The sequence below is a fragment of the Pipistrellus kuhlii genome, unplaced genomic scaffold (genome assembly GCF_014108245.1).
Source record: "Pipistrellus kuhlii isolate mPipKuh1 unplaced genomic scaffold, mPipKuh1.p scaffold_m20_p_1, whole genome shotgun sequence".
Classification (NCBI taxonomy): domain Eukaryota; kingdom Metazoa; phylum Chordata; class Mammalia; order Chiroptera; family Vespertilionidae; genus Pipistrellus; species Pipistrellus kuhlii.
Window position 1 is genome coordinate 176,945,437 of NW_023425404.1, and position 17,044 is coordinate 176,962,480.

The 17,044-nt window shown below is 37.2% G+C and overlaps 1 protein-coding gene and 1 pseudogene across 24 annotated transcripts in view; one reads left to right on the plus strand and one right to left on the minus strand.

Moving 5' to 3' along the window:
- The window catches only part of PDS5A (PDS5 cohesin associated factor A), a 98,927-nt gene that overhangs the window by 23,465 nt on the left and 58,418 nt on the right, over nucleotides 1–17,044 (plus strand). For 22 of the 24 annotated variants that reach the window (XR_004984343.2, XR_004984345.2, XR_004984342.2 and 19 more), the window contains exons 3-7: nucleotides 8,617–8,820; nucleotides 11,259–11,345; nucleotides 11,847–11,944; nucleotides 13,323–13,449; nucleotides 16,647–16,727. Coding sequence is in view for 15 of the 24 variants with exons in the window: in XM_045573298.1 (XP_045429254.1) it covers nucleotides 8,617–8,820; nucleotides 11,259–11,345; nucleotides 11,847–11,944; nucleotides 13,323–13,449; nucleotides 16,647–16,727 (597 nt within the window). In the remaining 9 variants the exon portion in view is untranslated. Of the gene's footprint in view, nucleotides 1–8,616; nucleotides 8,821–11,258; nucleotides 11,346–11,846; nucleotides 11,945–13,322; nucleotides 13,450–16,646; nucleotides 16,728–17,044 lie in introns of those variants that run through there. The other 2 variants (XM_036418178.2, XM_036418206.2) reach the window with 2 other exon arrangements.
- On the minus strand, nucleotides 10,380–10,970 carry LOC118709180 (annotated as a pseudogene).

Genomic DNA, 17,044 nt, shown 5'->3' on the forward strand with positions numbered 1-17,044 from the left:
TGGGGTAAAACATATCCTCTAATTTAGAAATTTTCAGGAATTATTGTTTTGTAGCACATGCTTATTAAATGGGTTCAGGCTAATAGAATTGGGTTTGGAGTTCAGAAAGCAGATAGTGAATGTGTAACATCTAACTTTTCCATACCATACAACTTAGATATGAAATAATAAATTTGCTGCATTAAAGAATACTAAACTTGACTCTATTAGTAGCAAGAGAAATTATATGTTCAGGTAGCCTCTAGTGGCTTATTAGAAAAATAGATTATTGAATTTTATCCTAACAATTTGTTGGAATAGAATAAAATTTTATCCTAACAATAACTTGTTGAAATAGAATAAAATAACTGTATTAAAGCTTTGTTGTTGTTTATTTGTTCCTCCTGTTCAGGTGCAGTGTTTCTTTTTTCCTTTTTGAAAATTCAAAATTTTTAATTTATTTAAACAGAAAAACAACCCACAAATAGTTTTCATTTCTCCCACCCATCACCCTCTGCCTCTGTCAAACACCAATCTGTTCTCTGTATCTATGAGCTTGGTGCTTTGTTTTTAAGAGTCCACATATAAGAAAGATCATACTGTATTTGTCTTTTTCTGGATTATTTCATTTAGTATAATGTCCTCAAGGTCTATCCATGTTACTTCAAGTAGCAAGATTTCATTAATTTTTACAGCTGAGTAATAATTCAATGTGTGCATATTCACTGTCTGTATTTCGTCTATGTGTGTGTAAAGAAAGATCTCATTTATTTACCCATTTATCTGTCAATGGAAACTTCAGTGTGTGCTTATAAATTCAGTGTGTACACACAAACACACACCACAATTTCTTTATTCATTTATCTGTCCATGGACACTTAAAAAGTTACTTGGAAGTACTTCATTTGATTTTGAGAATTAAGGAAATTAAAATCAGGTCTGAGGTTAAAAGGGCCTAAATTGATAATGCAATGTAAGTTTTATCAGTTGTATTCAGTATGGAGCCAACTTAATTGAAATTAGCAGTCAGTGCCCTTAAGAATATTAGGGTTTTCTTTTTAAAAAATTTACAATCTAGCTGACCACTGCCCTAATCAGTTTGGCTCAGTGGATAGAGCGTGAGCCTAAAGACTGAAGGGTCCCAGGTTTGATTCCTGTCAAGAGATGTACCTTTGTTGCAGGCACATCCCCAGTAGGGGTTGTGCAGGAGGCAGCTGATTCATGTTTCTCTCTCGATGTTTCTGACTCTCTATCCCTCTCCCTCTCTGTAAAAAAAAACAAAAAAACAAAAAAAAAACACCAAAAAAAAAATCTAGATTCAACAAAAAGACAATACTAATAGTATGGATTTGGTCAGCAAGTCGCTTTATCTTTGAGCTGTAGGTCCAAAAATTGCTTTAATGTGTTGAACTCCAAAATTAGAATGTTTATTGGGTAGAGCTTTAAATTTTGTAGTTCTAACGGCATATGCATTTAACTACCCGTACTTCATCTGCTTCTCTTAAATTTCACCTCAAATGGATATTAGATAAAATTGTTACAGATAATTATATGAAACTATCTTGGATTATATTTTGGGAAATAGTTCAGTGCTCATTCTTATCTGGCAGTCCATATGTATTCACTTACCAGGTGTACTGGTTAATAATGCGGATTTTTTTCCCCAATAGATTGAGTTACACATATATGTTGATATATGTGCAATTTGACATGTATGCTTTTTTGTTGTATTGACAGCAAACTTCAAAACTTCATATGTCAAATTTTCTGAAGGTGCTAACATTAAAAATGTCAAATTTCATGCCAAAAAAAAGCATTTTCAGGAAGTTTTAATTCATTATTTTGAAGGAAAGTGCTGCTGATAGTTACTGTATACTTCGGGAAGCTTATGGTGAACATGCTCCATCTCAAGATACTTATGAATGCTGGTTTAAATGCTTTAAAAGTGATGATTTCTATGTGAAAGACAAAAATATCCAGATCAACAGAAAAATTTGAAGGCCAACAATTTCAAGCATGATTGGATGAAGATGGGTGTCAAACTCAAAAACAACTTGCAGAAAGATTAAATGTTTACAATTTCCTATCATTTACAAGCAATGGGAAAGATTTTAAAGGAAGGAAAATGGGTGCCACATCAATGGAACAAAAGACAAATGGAAAACCGAAAAGTCATCAGTAAAATGTTGCTTCAATGGCATGAAGGAAAGTCTTTTTTGCATTGAATTGTGACTGGTGATGAAAAGTGGACTTATTTTGAGAATTCCAAATACACAAAATCATGCGTTGATACAGTTCATCCATCAACATCAACTGCAAGCCCAAATTGCTTTGGAAAGAAGAAAATGCTCTTTGTTTGGTGGGATCAGGAAGGTGTGGTATATTATGAGCTTTTAAAACCACCTGAAACCTTTAATACTGATCACTACCAACAACAAATAATCAATTTGAACCATGCTTTGATCATAAAACAACCAGAATGTTCTTGAAGACATGGCAAAGTAATTTTGCGTCATGATAATGCATTATTATACACACTTCAAAACCACTTAAAGATACTTGCCTGGGAAGTATTAATCCACTCACTGTATCCACCAGACCTTGCTCCTTCAGATTACCACTTGTTCTGATTCATGGCGCATGCACTTTCTGAGCAGCACTTCAAAACATACAAAGAAGTGGAAAATTGGGTATCTGAATGGTTTGCCTCAAATAAGAAAAGTTCTATTGGGATGGTATCCACAAATTACCTGGAAGATGGCGGAACTGTGTAGCTAGCGATGGACATTACTTTGAATAAAGCACTTTCTATATTTCTCTTAAAATTATCGTGTTTTCTTTTATTATAAAATTTGCATTATTAACGAAAACCTTGTAGTGGGTGAACCATCACTTAATATAAAAATTTTAAGGCAGCCGAAACCGGTTTGGCTCAGTGGTAGAGCGTTGGTCTGTGGACTGAAAGGTCCCAGGTTCGATTCTGGTCAAGGGCATGTACATTGGTTGCGGGCACATCCCCAGTGGGGGGTGTGCAGGAGGCAGGTGGTCAATGTTTCTCTCTCATCAACGTTTCTGGTGCTCTATCCCTCTCTCCTCTTGTAAAAAAATCAAAATATATTGAAAAAAAAATTTAAGGCATATTAAATTCTAAAATTTACATAATTTCACCCAAGATGGGTGGATTGTGTTGTAGAAAGATTAGTGTACATTTAGAGATTGTCTGAACTAGTTATTTCATTCATAATTCAATGAATCAAGCCTTCAGGTGACTATAACCTTGACTAATTATACAATTTCATGAGAGATTTCAAACTAAACCCACCTTGCTAAGCCATTCTCCAAGTCCTTTTCCACAGAGAGTGTGATAAATAAATACTGTTTACTAGAGGCCCGGTGCACGAAATTCATGCATGGAGCAGGGTCCCCTCAGCCCAGCCTGCACCCTCTCCAATACAGGACCCCTCAGGGGATGTCCAACTGGCAGTTGGATACCCCTCTCATAATCCAGGACCAATAACTCCTAACTGCTCACCTACCTGCCTGCCTGGTTCCCGCCAACTGCCGCCCCCTGCCTGCCTGGTCGTCCCTCACTGCCTCCCTCTGCCAGCCTGGTCACCCCTCACTGCTCCCCCCTCCCCCACTGGCCTGGTTGTCCCATGCAGCCTGCTGTTCAGTCATGTGGTTGTCCCTCACTAACCCCCTGCTGGCATGGTCACCCCATACAGCCTGCTGTTTGGTTATTACTGAGGGTGTCCTGACCAATTTGCATATTACCCTTTTATTAGTATAGATTATTGTTTGGGGTTATTTTGTTACATAGCAATAAATGACAAATACACATCTTTTGTCTTTTAAACCAAAAAACCTTTTTTATAACTCCCATATCCTATATAATCTTATTTAAAGCTCCTTTGTTGTAGCATTTAGGAGTACCATTTTCCTGTTTCACTTTATCTCTCACCTCCCTCTTACTCTGACTGTTTCAGAATACTTGGTTAGATGTCTCTAATGACTTGAAAGTCTTGCCAAATTACCTTATATGGATCTATTAATCTTGTGATGAGGCATTCCTTTATTGGCTACCTTTTAGCCGAAGATTAATTTTCATGAAATGCAAATCTGACCATATTATGGTATTGCTTAATAACAATTAATTGGCTCTTATAAAATAAGGGCCAAATATCTCTGGTGTGTATGCTCTCTCCTTTTTCTTTTGTCAACTTGCATTAGCATTTAAACCGATTCTTAGTTTACTCATCTATAAATATGAGTTTTGTTGGTTGAGGTTAGGTGAATTATGTCTGAACAGAGGGTTCTATATAAGATGATTTCAGGTGGCCTTGCTAGTCCTACCAAAGTGAATGTTATGATTATCTTTGATCTCTAAGAATTCCTAAGTTTTGGGTATTTTTCTTCTATACTATATCATTTATATCATTCTCCTCCCTCCCCCTTCTCTCTCTCTCTCTCTCTCTCTCTCTCTCTCTCTCTCTCTCTCTCTCAACTTTTAAAAAAATATATTTTTATTGGTTTCCAAGAAGGGAAAGGGGAGAGAGAGAAAAAAAAAATCTATGAATAGAAAAAATCATTGTTCAGCTGCCTCCTGCATGTCCCCTACTGGGGTTCGAGCCCACAATCCAGGCATGTGTTCTTGACTGGAATTGAACTCAGAACCCTTCAGTCTGAAAGCTGATGCTCTAGCCACTGAACCAAACCAGCTAGGTCTCCTTTTTATCATTCTCAATTCTAACTAGATAACAATCTCTACTAAAATGTTAATAGATAACCAAGATATAAGGCTTACTAGCTATTAAATCTCACAGGGATGTTTGTAACTTAAAAGCAGACTCTCACAGACTGACTATGTAACTAAAAGATGAAGCTACAATAGCAGAAGGTCAGGGGAAGGTTTGATATTATTGATTATTCTATCTCTCTCCCTTCCTCTCTGAAATCAATAATAACCTACTTTTAAAGAAATATCAAATCATGAGGAAATGATCATGATTTGAGAAATGAGGAATTATGGGATGGTTATTTGCATCTTTACAGAAAAAAAATCCGCATAAAATACACAAAAAATATGTTAATAGTGGTTATTTTCTGAGACTGAGAAATAATGGATTTTTACAGTTATACTTATTTGGCTTTTTAGAATAATTCTAAAATGTGAATTTGTTAAGTCTTGTAACCATAAGGAACAGCAGAGGTTATTTTATAATTAACGCATTTAGTCAGAAGTACAACTACATAAAAATATTTAAACACGGCTTTCTATTGTGAATTGCAAAATTCTTTTTTTTTTTTTTAATATATTTTATTGATTTTTTTTACAGAGAGGAAGGGAGAGAGATAGAGAGCTAGAAACGCCAATGAGAGAGAAACATTGACCAGCTGCCCCCTGCACACCCCCTACTGAGGATGTGCCCACAATCAATGTACATGCCCTTGATCGGAATCGAACCCGGGACCCTTCAGTCCGCAGACCGACGCTCTACCACTGAGCCAAACCGGTTTCGGCTGAATTGCAAAATTCTTTTTTTTTTTTTTTTTTTTAATATATTTTATTGATTTTTACAGAGAGGAAGGGAGAGAGACAGAAAGCTAGAAACATTGATGAGAGAGAAACATCGACCAGCTGCCTCTTGCACACTCCCTACCAGGGATGTGCCCGCAACCAACGTACATGCCCCTGGCCGGAATCGAACCCGGGACCTTTCAGTCCGCAGACCGACGCTCTACCACTGAGCCAAACCGATTTCAGCTGAATTGCAAAATTCTTAAACTGTGAAATAAAATAGCAGTTTTAAGGAGCCTAAATGAAGTCAGCTTTGATAATAAAAGAAACATCAATAATATCACAAAGTATCGAATGAATTTGGTTGTGCACTTGAGGTCCAAAACATTTTACCTGCACTAGATATAAAATGATTAATGAGAACCTTATATTCTTCATAAATTTGGTGCAGATACAGATAATGTGTCTGTGAGTAATCCAAAAGTTGATAGTTGTTCAACTCACATCTTTTTTTTTTTTTAAATCTTTATTGTTCAGGTTATTACAATAGTTCCTCATTCTCCCCCCTCCCCCCAACCAGGTTCCTACCCCACCCTCTGCTCTTATCTTCCCCCTCTGTCTTCATCCATAGGTGAACAATTTTTGTCCAATTTTTTCCTGCACCCCCCATAACCCTTCCCAGCTGAGAATTATCAGTCCACTGACTTTCTATGCCCCTGATTCTATTATATTCACCAGTTTATTCTGTTCCTAAGATTTTTAATTCACTTGATTTTTGGGTTCCCTAGTTGATAGAAATGTATTTGCTGTTCATAATTTTTATCTTTACTTTTTTCTTCCTCTTCTTAAAGAATACCTTTCAGCATTTCATATTATACTGGTTTGGTGGCAATGAACTCCTTTAGCTTTTTCTTATCTGTGAAGCTCTTTATCTGACCTTCCATTCTGAATGATAACTTTGCTGGGTAGAGTAATCTTGGCTGTATGTTCTTGCTATTCATTACTTAGACTATTTCTTGCGAGACTCATCTGGCCTGCATAGTTTTTGTTGAGAAATCAGCTGACAGTCTATGGGTGCTCCTTTGTAGGTAATTAACTGTTTTTCTCTTGCTGCTTGTAAGATTCTCTTTGTCTTTTGCTCTTGGCATTTTAATTATGATGTGTCTTGGTGTGGTCCTCTTTGGATTCCTTTTGTTTGGGGTTCTATGCATTTCCTGGACTTGTAAATCTATTTCTTTCACCAGGTGGGGGAAGTTTTCAGTCATAATTTCTTGAATTAGGTTTTGAGTATCTTGTTCTCTCTTTTCTTCTGACACCCCCATAATTCTGATGTTGGTACGCTTGAAGTTGTCCCCTAGGCTTCTTACACTATCTTCAACTTTTTGGATTCTTTTAAAAATATATATATATTTTATTGATTTTTTACAGAGAGGAAGATAGAGAGATAGAGAACTAGAAATGTCAATGAGAGAGAAACATCGACCAGCTGCCTCCTGCACACCCCCCACCGGGGATGTGCCCGCAACTAATGTACATGCCCTTGACCTGAATCGAACCTGGGACCTTCCAGTTCGCAGACCGATGCTCTACCACTGAGCCAAACCTGTTTCGGCAACTTTTTGGATTTTTTTTGCTTTTCTGGTTGAGTGTTTTTTTGCTCCTTTGAATTTCAAATCTTTTTACTTGTTTCTTGCATTTCTCTAGTCTACTGTTGGGTCTCTGTATAATATTTTTTTATTTCAGTCAGTGCATATTTAATTTCTAGTTGGTCCTTTTTCATATACTTGAGGGTCTGGCTAAATTTATCGGCCTTTTCTAGGAAATTCTTTTTTTCTTCTTTTTTAAAAATATATTTTATTGATTTTTTTACAGAGAGGAGGAGAGAGGGATAGAGAGCTAGAAACGTCAATGAGAGAGAAACATCAACCAGCTGCCTCTTGCACACCCCCATCGGGGATGTGCCCGCAACCAACGTACATGCCCTTGACCGGAATCAAACCTGGGACCCTTCAATCCGCAGACCGATGCTCTACCACTGAGCCAAACCGGTTTCGGCTCTAGGGAATTCTTGAAAAACCTCCTAACCATGGATTTGAATTCTATATCCAGACTTTTGTTTTCCTCCATTTGTTTGTGATCTGTTACTTTGTTTCCACATTTCCTATGCTTCCCTAAGTTGGTAGGGTAGCTTTGTGTGCTAGGTTAATATCAGCTGTGTTTACTCTGGGAGACCTGTGCTGGAGACAGTCTTATAGGGCCAGGCTTGCAAAATTGCAAAAGCCTCTGTGCTCAGCTTGTATGGGGCGGAGTCTCAAGGCTGAGCTTCAGGTCAGCCCTGCCCTTGCATGTGCGCCTCCAGACCTTTGCCTTTCATGGCTCCCCCGAGTTTTCATTTGACAGTCCAGATTCCCCCAGTCTTGTCTGGTACTGGGGTTCAGTGTAGTTAGGAGCTTCCAACTTCCTTCTGCTAGGGAGAGTTAGTGGCAACCTCAGCAGTCAATCTTCTCTGTGTGCACCCCTACGCCCGAGCCTCCAGACCTCTGCCCACTGTGACTTCTCTGAGTCTTCGAGTCTCTGTGTACCTGTCTCTCTACCTGACAGTCCAGACTCCCTCCCTCCATATGAGCCTGGGTTAACGGGATTTTGCCCGGAACTGGGGTTCAGTTTAGTGGGGGGCTTCCTTCCTCCTTCCGCCAGAGAATGCTAGCCAGGCACTCAGTCGCCCTTCCTCTCTGCGAGCGTGTCTCCATACCTCAGTCCTTTGCAGGTCCTCTGAGTCTCTGTGTGCTTTCCTCTTTTCTTCTTGTAGAATTTCCACTCAGCCAGTTTCCTGTGGTCCTGGATGATGTCTGTCTGTCTTTTAGTTGTAGTAGTAGTTCAGATGTTTACCTATGCCGCCATCTTGGTTTCTTCCCCTTCCTCAAATTCTTGGCACATTCTTAGCAACCCCTCTTCCCATATATGCGCTGACTAGGACTTGAACTGTGACCTCCTAGTTGGTCCTTTTTCTATGCTCAGCAACTGGCCAGGCATAATGGTAATTTTTAAAAAATGTATGTCCCCCACTGATTTCTGAATATCAGATGTTGATTATATTTTTCTTTTATACATTTTTACAGATGGTAGTAAAAACTTTCATGGATATGGATCAGGACTCAGAAGATGAAAAACAGCAGTATCTCCCACTAGCCTTGCATCTTGCATCTGAATTTTTCCTCAGGAATCCCAATAAAGATGTGCGTCTCCTTGTAGCATGTTGTTTGGCTGACATCTTTCGAATCTATGCCCCAGAAGCTCCATATACTTCCCATGATAAACTTAAGGTAAATACAATCTTTACAGAATTGGTTTACTTTTATAGTTTATTTTACTTTTAGGAACATAACTTTAGTATATGTGCTGCCGAAGCGAGCACTAGGAATATAACTTTAATATTGTTCATCTTGTCATAGTAAGATTATGTCATAAGCCCTGACTGGGTTGCTCAGTTGGTGTGAGTATCACCCCAATAACCAAGGTTGCAGGGTCGTTCCCTGGTGAGGGCACATAAAAGAATTAACTGATACATGCATGGATGAGTGGTACAACAAATCAGTGTATCTCTAAAAAAATTAATTAAAATTTTTAAAATTTTTTTTATTGTAACTTGCAAAACAAGCTTTTAATTCAGTTATTTTTCATTGAATATCTATAAAAATGCCTAACATTTTTGTAAGATGTTGTAAACATCAAAGCTAGTCCATGTTTGCTCATATCTAACCTTCGAGATTACTTACCATAAAGCCCAGATGGCTGAATTGACAGGATAATAATGTATTAATGACAGCTTTTAAAACAATAGTAAAGCCTTACCTGCTCAGTGGATAGAGCCTTTGCCTGAGGACTGAAGTGTCCCAGGTTCGATTCCAGTCAAGGGCACATGCCTGGGTTGCAGGCTGGATCCCAGTAGGGGAATTCAGGAGATAGCTAATCAGTGATTCTCATCATTGATGTTTCAATCTCTCTCTTCCTCTCCCTTCTTCTCTGAAATAAAAACAAAAAAAACACACATACTAGTATTTAAAGAAAACAACAATAGTGGAACAGAACTTGCACATTCAAATGATTGTTTTCTCTGCAAGTTATTCTACATGCAAAATTGTTCATCTTGGTGGTTCTGCCTTTGTTTGAAATGTTTGAGGAGTTTCTTTTTTTAATTAATCTTGAGCTTATTTCATACACACACACACACACACACACACACACGTACATTTCTTGATTTGGGAGAGGAAGGGGGAGGGAGATAGAGATAAAAACATCCATGTTGAGAGAGAATCATTGATCAGCTTTCTTCTGCACACCCCCTACTGGGGATTGAGCATACAACCCCGGCATGTGCCCTTGACCTGAATCGAACCCAGAACCCTTCAGTCCACAGGCTGACACTGTCCACTGAGCCAAATTAGCTAGGACCTGACTGCTTTATTTTCAGTAGTCCTAAAATGTGTGTGTTCCATTTAATATTATTTTGGATTAAAACTTATAAAGAAAGGTTATTAAATAATGAAGCACCATGATCCTGAAAATACAACCTTTGGACCAATTTATTACTGCTTTTGTTCCACACAATTTTGAAGTCACATAAAATTCAAAAGTAGGTACTGAAAATTATTATTTACATATCAGAAATAGTAATGGAAAGACTTGTGTCCAGGTCATTAAATGAAAAATAATTGTTTGCCATCATGCATACTATAGATAGTAAAATGGAAGTTCTGTTTTAGAAGAAGGGTAACAACATATAAATCTATGATTCTGTCAGAATGAGAAAGCTTAAAAATTTGTAGTTGTAATATTTATTTTTTGCTTCTACTGAGAACAGTATTTTACTAGTCATTTTTGTTTAAAACTGAAATTGTGGGAGTTCAAAATTAACATTCTTGCCCTGAGCTTATAGACATCAGAAAAAGTTTCAACCTTGTGCTCCACATTGTTCTGCTGGGCTTTATCCAAATTAACCTTTAATGAGCCAGCTGCCATTTAGATTCATGTGAGTTCTCTTGCCCACAATTTCACTTGGGAAAACCAAGTCCTCCAGGATTGCATCATTAATGGCTGTCAAGAGTGGAGCTCCTGGAATGTTTGTGCTTATTCTTTGTACAGTTTTTTCGAGTTGACTTAGGCACAATTCTCCTCTGAGTGATAAAGACAATGTGCTTCCCACTGAACTTTATCTCCAACTCTCATACCAGCTGGACTTGGACTTTTTGGAAAGACTTCAGTTGAGGTACAAGAACAAAGATGATAAATAGCTTTCCAACTGTCACCAGCTTCAACATCCTTACTCACTGGGATGTTCAGCTCCCATTGCTGATCCTTGAGGCCCGAGTTTATCTCCAGCCTCAGCAGAGCTTGGGAGCTGCTGGACATGAACTCTTCTGGTTTATTGACATTGGGCTTCATGATCTTAGTGCTCAAACTGAGCATGGCCTTCTCCCTCAGTGAGCTCCGCCCTGAGGAAGGGCCTACATCTCACTAGAGTTTATCAAATATGCTCTTTATTTTTGCTTTTAAAGGATGTAATTTTATATGATTTGTTCTTTTCTAGTAGTTTTGAATGGGCTAGACTCAAGTCATTTGGCCAAAGAAGCATTTTATTTTAGTTTTTAAGAGAGAATACACGCGCACACACACACACACGCACACACACAAAATTAGTGTATTGTGAAAGAATGATACGTATTTGTGCCTAAATTAATATATTTTATCATTTTTTTAACAGGACATATTTTTGTTTATTACCAGACAATTAAAAGGTTTGGAAGATACAAAGAGTCCGCAGTTTAATAGATACTTTTATTTATTAGAGGTAAAAAAAAAATTTATTTTAAAAATATCACCGTTTCACATAGAAAATTCTTAATAGTAATTTTATAATGTTAAGTGAATCTTCGTTTTATACCATCCTTACTTGATAAAATGTATTTTATATTTTTTTGTTCCTCATGTCCTGAAAAGATAAAGTATATTCCACTGGGGAAACTGTTATATTATTTGAGGTTTTATTTTCCTACTTCTCTATTTTTTTCTAATCCAAAAAGGAATCAAGTTGAATTAATTTTCACTGCTTTTTATACTTTGTAAGTTATATATTTCTTAACAATTTAGTATTTTTCAATTAGAGAAGGTTAATGCCAAGGTTAATATCTTTTTAAAAGTCAGAGTACATGACTACTTTAACAGTTGTAATTTTGTATGTTTGAATTTTATGTTTTAAATAGATTTGTAATTCTAAAAATTAAGTTTTATCAATGAGTTTGCTTTTATGTAGTTTTTGTATGTGTAAATAATTTTTATTTTTTTATTTAAGAATTTAGCTTGGGTTAAGTCATATAACATCTGCTTTGAATTGGAAGATTGCAATGAGATTTTTATTCAGCTTTTTAGGACTCTCTTCTCAGTGATCAAGTAAGTTATTTTTGAAGCATTTGATTTTTTTCTTGCTGTGCTTATACACTAATATCTTATAGAGTTATTGGAAATGTTTTTCTTAGAAGGTTTAACATGAAAATATTTGGATGGACATGCAAAAGGGTTGTCTTTCTAAAAGTTATAGGAAACTGTATCTAATGATATGACAAATTTTCCACCAACATTTAAATTTTTCATCTGTACATTTTACCACTAAATGCCCAGGATGTCTATCATACATAATTTCGAATTATTTTTTTTAAATTATAGATGAGGAGAAATACACAAATTATATTAAAATTTAATGTGGGGGGTTTTTTGTTTTGTTTTTGTTTTTGTTTTTAGATATTTTTATTGATTTCAAAGAGGGAGGAAGGAAGGGAGAGGGAGAGAGAGATAGAAACATCAATAATGAAAAAGAAATCATTGATCACTGCCTCTGCACACCCCACACTGGGAATCCAGTTCACATGGTTGACACTCAACTGCTGAGCCACACCAGCCAGGCTAATTTGGTCTTGATTTAAAATGTCCTGTATCTATAGTGGTATAACTAAGTTATAACATTTCTCTTGATTTGTCTTTGCATATATATTTTGACAAATGTGAAATTGGACAGGTCAAGTCTTTAGTTAAGATGCAGACATAAGGAGAGATCTAGATGTTCTACTAGTTAAAACATTTTTTAGTCAGTCTCTTTAAATAAGCTTGTAGGCGTATTTATTGATGACTAGTTGACTCTTCAATTGGTTAAGGAAATAGGACCAAAACTGATTCTTGGTTTTATACCTTATTGATTTTTTTTTATTGTTTGAAATTCTTTGAGAGATAACAGGATGACATTTTTAGAACCTTCTAGTCTAAGTTCCCATAAGCATTTTATATCAAACTTTCAACTAAAACTTCTATATGCAGTATAACTTACTTGCATGTAGTTTACGACCTAGACTTTTTTTGTGTGTTTGTTGTTTTATTTTGGGGAGTGTACTAAGATCTAGAAGGATGAAAAACTGCCTTCATTATCTTGTAATATTTTTGTTTTCATACTTAAAAATTTTTAAATCTGGAGCCATGTAAACATAAATGGTCTTTCAAGTTGACATTTTTGTTTTATGAATTTAACTCACTGTTTGAATCCTAATTGTGTGAGAACTTAATTCATTGTAAAGTTCTTTGTTTCTATTGTAAAATGCTTTACAATAACTTAGGGCTATTGTAATAATTAAGAGAAGGAGAAAGTATATAGTACAATATTGGCATTGTTCCTTCAACTTAAAATTCTTATATATCTGACACGGTTGTTTTAAATTGGGATGTTTTAATTTTCTTTTTGTATGCCTGGATTTTTAATCTTCTGTTTCTTCCTCTTTTTTAGCAATAGCCACAATAAGAAGGTACAAATGCACATGCTAGATTTGATGAGTTCTATCATCATGGAAGGTGATGGAGTTACTCAAGAGTTATTGGACTCCATTCTTATTAACCTCATTCCTGCACATAAGGTCTGTATATATGAAAATATTAAAGGTTAATATTTAAAGGTAGTACTAACCATAAGACAATTATTTTCACCATTTGCCCTCCCACATAGTTATCTCTACTATCATTATCTAGCCCAAATAAAATGGAGTGACACACATCAGTCTTGGAGCTATTATTGTTTTTAAAAGATGTATTGATTAACATATATTTTCACTCAGTTAAGTGCTATCCATTTTCTGGAAAATTAAAAATATTTTAAATTCACTACTCAGATCTAATCTCGGAATTATAAGGGGTTAGAGTACTGTCTTGGTTAGTTTGTTGTTTTTAAAAAAAGAAAATGTATTTTCTTCTTTGTAACGTAGGTGTGGAGCATAGAAATTTGTATTTTTTTCTTAGAACTCATACCCTACATTTTTCTTAGGCACTTGCAGAAAAAGATTTAGGCAGAAGCAGGAACTATAATGATAATGTTAATCATCATTATTAAGATTAATTAAATAACATTAGTGGGGTGTTGTGTTTTTTGTTATAGTAATTGTTGTGTTTTTAATATATTTTTATTGCTTTTACAGAGGAAGGAAGGTTAGAGAGAGAGAAACATCAATGATGAGCTCTGGCCAGTTTGTCTCAGTGGATAGAGTGTCGGCCTGGTTTGGTTCCAGTCAAGGGCACATACCTTGATTGCAGGCTCCTCCTGGCTTAGACAGCCTGGTCAGAGTTTGTGCAGGAGGCAACCGATCAATGTGTTTTCTCTCACATCGATTTTTCTCTTTGTCTCCCTCTCTCTTCCACTCTTCCTAAAAATCAGTGGAAACATCCTCAGGCAAGGATTAACAAAAATAAATAAATGAACAAACAAGGATGTTAGACAATCATTGATCTGCTGCCTCCTGCATGTCCTACACTGGGGATCCAACCCGCAACCCAGGCATGTGCCCTTGATTGGAATAGAACCTGGGACCCTTTATTCCACAGGCCAACACTGTATCCACTGAGCCAAACCAGCTAGGGCAATAATATACCATTTAAAGAAATACAAAAGGTGCCTTAATTTTGAGCTAATTTTATCCTTTTGCCAGTAGAATAAAAGTCTGGAGCAAGGGTCAGAAGTCTGGCTCATCGCCTATTTGTGCAAATAAAATTTTATTGAGCACAGTATGCTAATTTCTTTTATTTTATCTACTAGAGGCCTGGTGCACAAAATTTGTGCACGGGGGAGGAGGGTGTCCCTCTGGGACCCCTTGAGGGATGTCCGACTGCCCGTTATGGGATCGGGCCAAAAGAGGCAGTCGGATATCCCTCTCACAATCCAGGAATGCTGGCTCCCAACTGTTCGCCTGCCTGCCTTCCTGATTGCCCCTAACCACTTCTGCCTGCCAGCCTGTTCACCCCATAACCATTCCCCTGCCAGCCTGATAGATACCTAACTGCTCCCCTGCCAGCCTGTTTGACCCTAACTGCCCTCCCTTGCAGGCTTGATAGCCCCCAACTGACCTCCACTGCTGGCCATCTTGTATCCACATGAGGACAGGATCTTTGACCACATGGGGGCAGCTGTCTTATGTGTTGGAGTGATTGTCAATTTGCATATTACTCTTTTATTAGGTAGGATAGAGTCCTGGTGCATGGGTGAGGGCCAGCTGGCTTGCCCTGAAGGGTGTCCCAGATCAGGGTGGGGGTTAATCTTGGGGTGTGGGGTGGCCTGGGCAAGGGGCCTGTGGTGGTTTGCAGGCCAGCCATGCCACCTGGTGACCCAAGGGGAGGCCCTGGTGTCTGGGATTTATTTATCTTGTACAATTGAAATTTTGTAGCCTGGCACAGAGCCAAGCCTTCTGCTCGCTTCATGGTGGCAGCCATTTCTGTTGGGATTTATTTTTCTTCTATAATTGAACCTTTGTAGCCTTAAGCAGAGGCCAAGGCAGGCCAGGGCTACAGAAGCTTGGCTTCTTCCATCACTATGGGCAACTCTAGCCTCCTGCTCTATCCAGCTCCGTGGCTGCCACCATTTTTTTGGGATTTCTTTATCTTCTATAGTTGGAACTTTGTAGCCTGGAGTGCAGGCCTGGGCCGGCCAGGGCAGGCAGATAGCTTGGCTTCCTCCATCACTGGAGAAACCCAAGCCTCCTTCCTGCTCTTTCCGTGGCCACAGCCATCTTGGATGGCTTAATTTGCATACTTGCTCCTGATTGCCTGGTGAGCGTGGCTTATGGATATAACTGAGTGATGGTTAATTTGCACATTACTCTTTTATTAGATAGGATGGCTGCTTTCACCCTACAAAAGCAGAGTTGTATAGTTGTAGCATTGACCATATGACTTACAAAGCCTACAATTTTTACCATCTGTTTGGGAGAGGTGAAAATTGATGTTGAATGAATCTCAGTTTGGTCTAAAACTTCAGAGTATAGAGATGTACTCCAAAGCAAGAATTTCCTTTTCAGTAAGTTTTTAAATATTAAGTTTGTATTTTTTTTCTAGTCATTTTAGACCCTTTAATATTTTGTAGTGCATTGGGAATCTTAAGGAGTGAACTTAGTATTCAGCATTTCAGAATTATAATTTATTGGCAGTTTTACTTGGAAAACTTTCTAGATTTACTCTTCCTCATAGCACATGTTGATCAGACAATGAAATACTGAGATCATGAGTTAGAGAGGGGTGCGTGTGTGTGTGTTTAGGATACATGGGTGTAATTGCCAATTTAAGTTGGTTAGCAAAACCAAAAGCCTGTGATTTTGAGTTTAATAAAACTAAACGATATAGTTTATGAGTAACGAATGTACTATTTTTGTTTTTTTATTCATAATTGTGCTATTTTCAAATTCTGCATTTAAGACCACTTAACTAACAGATATTGGGTAAAACTTTAACTAGGATTCCATCCCATTTTTTAAAAAATACGTTTATTTATTTTAGAGAGGAAGGGAAAGGGAGAGAGAGAAACATCAATGATGAGAGAGAATCATTGATTGGCTGCCTCCTGCACACCATCTACTGGGAATTAAGCCTGCAACCGAGGCATGTGCCCTTGAATGGAATCAAACCCAGGACCCTTCAATTTGCAGGCTGACACTCTAACCCTTGAACCAAAGCAGCCAGGGCCCATTGTATTTTTTGCTTTATATTTTGTATGCTTGAAGACCGTAGTGTTCTAATGGTGCTAGAATAAATTCACCAAATCATTTGTAACTTTGCATATTTGTATTTTTTTCAGAACTTAAATAAACAGTCCTTTGACCTTGCAAAAGGCCTATTGAAAAGGACAGTCCAGACTATTGAGGCCTGCATTGCCAATGTATGTATTTCAGCCTGTATTTATTCCATAATTGTGTAATTCTTAATCCATGTACTAATTTATGAGCAACTTTCTCATATGTGTTTATTTAGCCTATAAACAGCTTCATTTAGAACAAAAGTATGTTGCCTTTTAAAACAAATATCTTTTGATGATACTACAGAAAAGTATATGCTTGTATCATTTGCATACAAATGCCTCTAGCATTTTCAAATTTAATAATTTTTTAAAAATATATTTTATTGATTTCTTACAGAGAGAGGAAGGGAGAGAGATAGAGAGCTAGAAACATCGATGAGAGAGAAACATCGACCAGC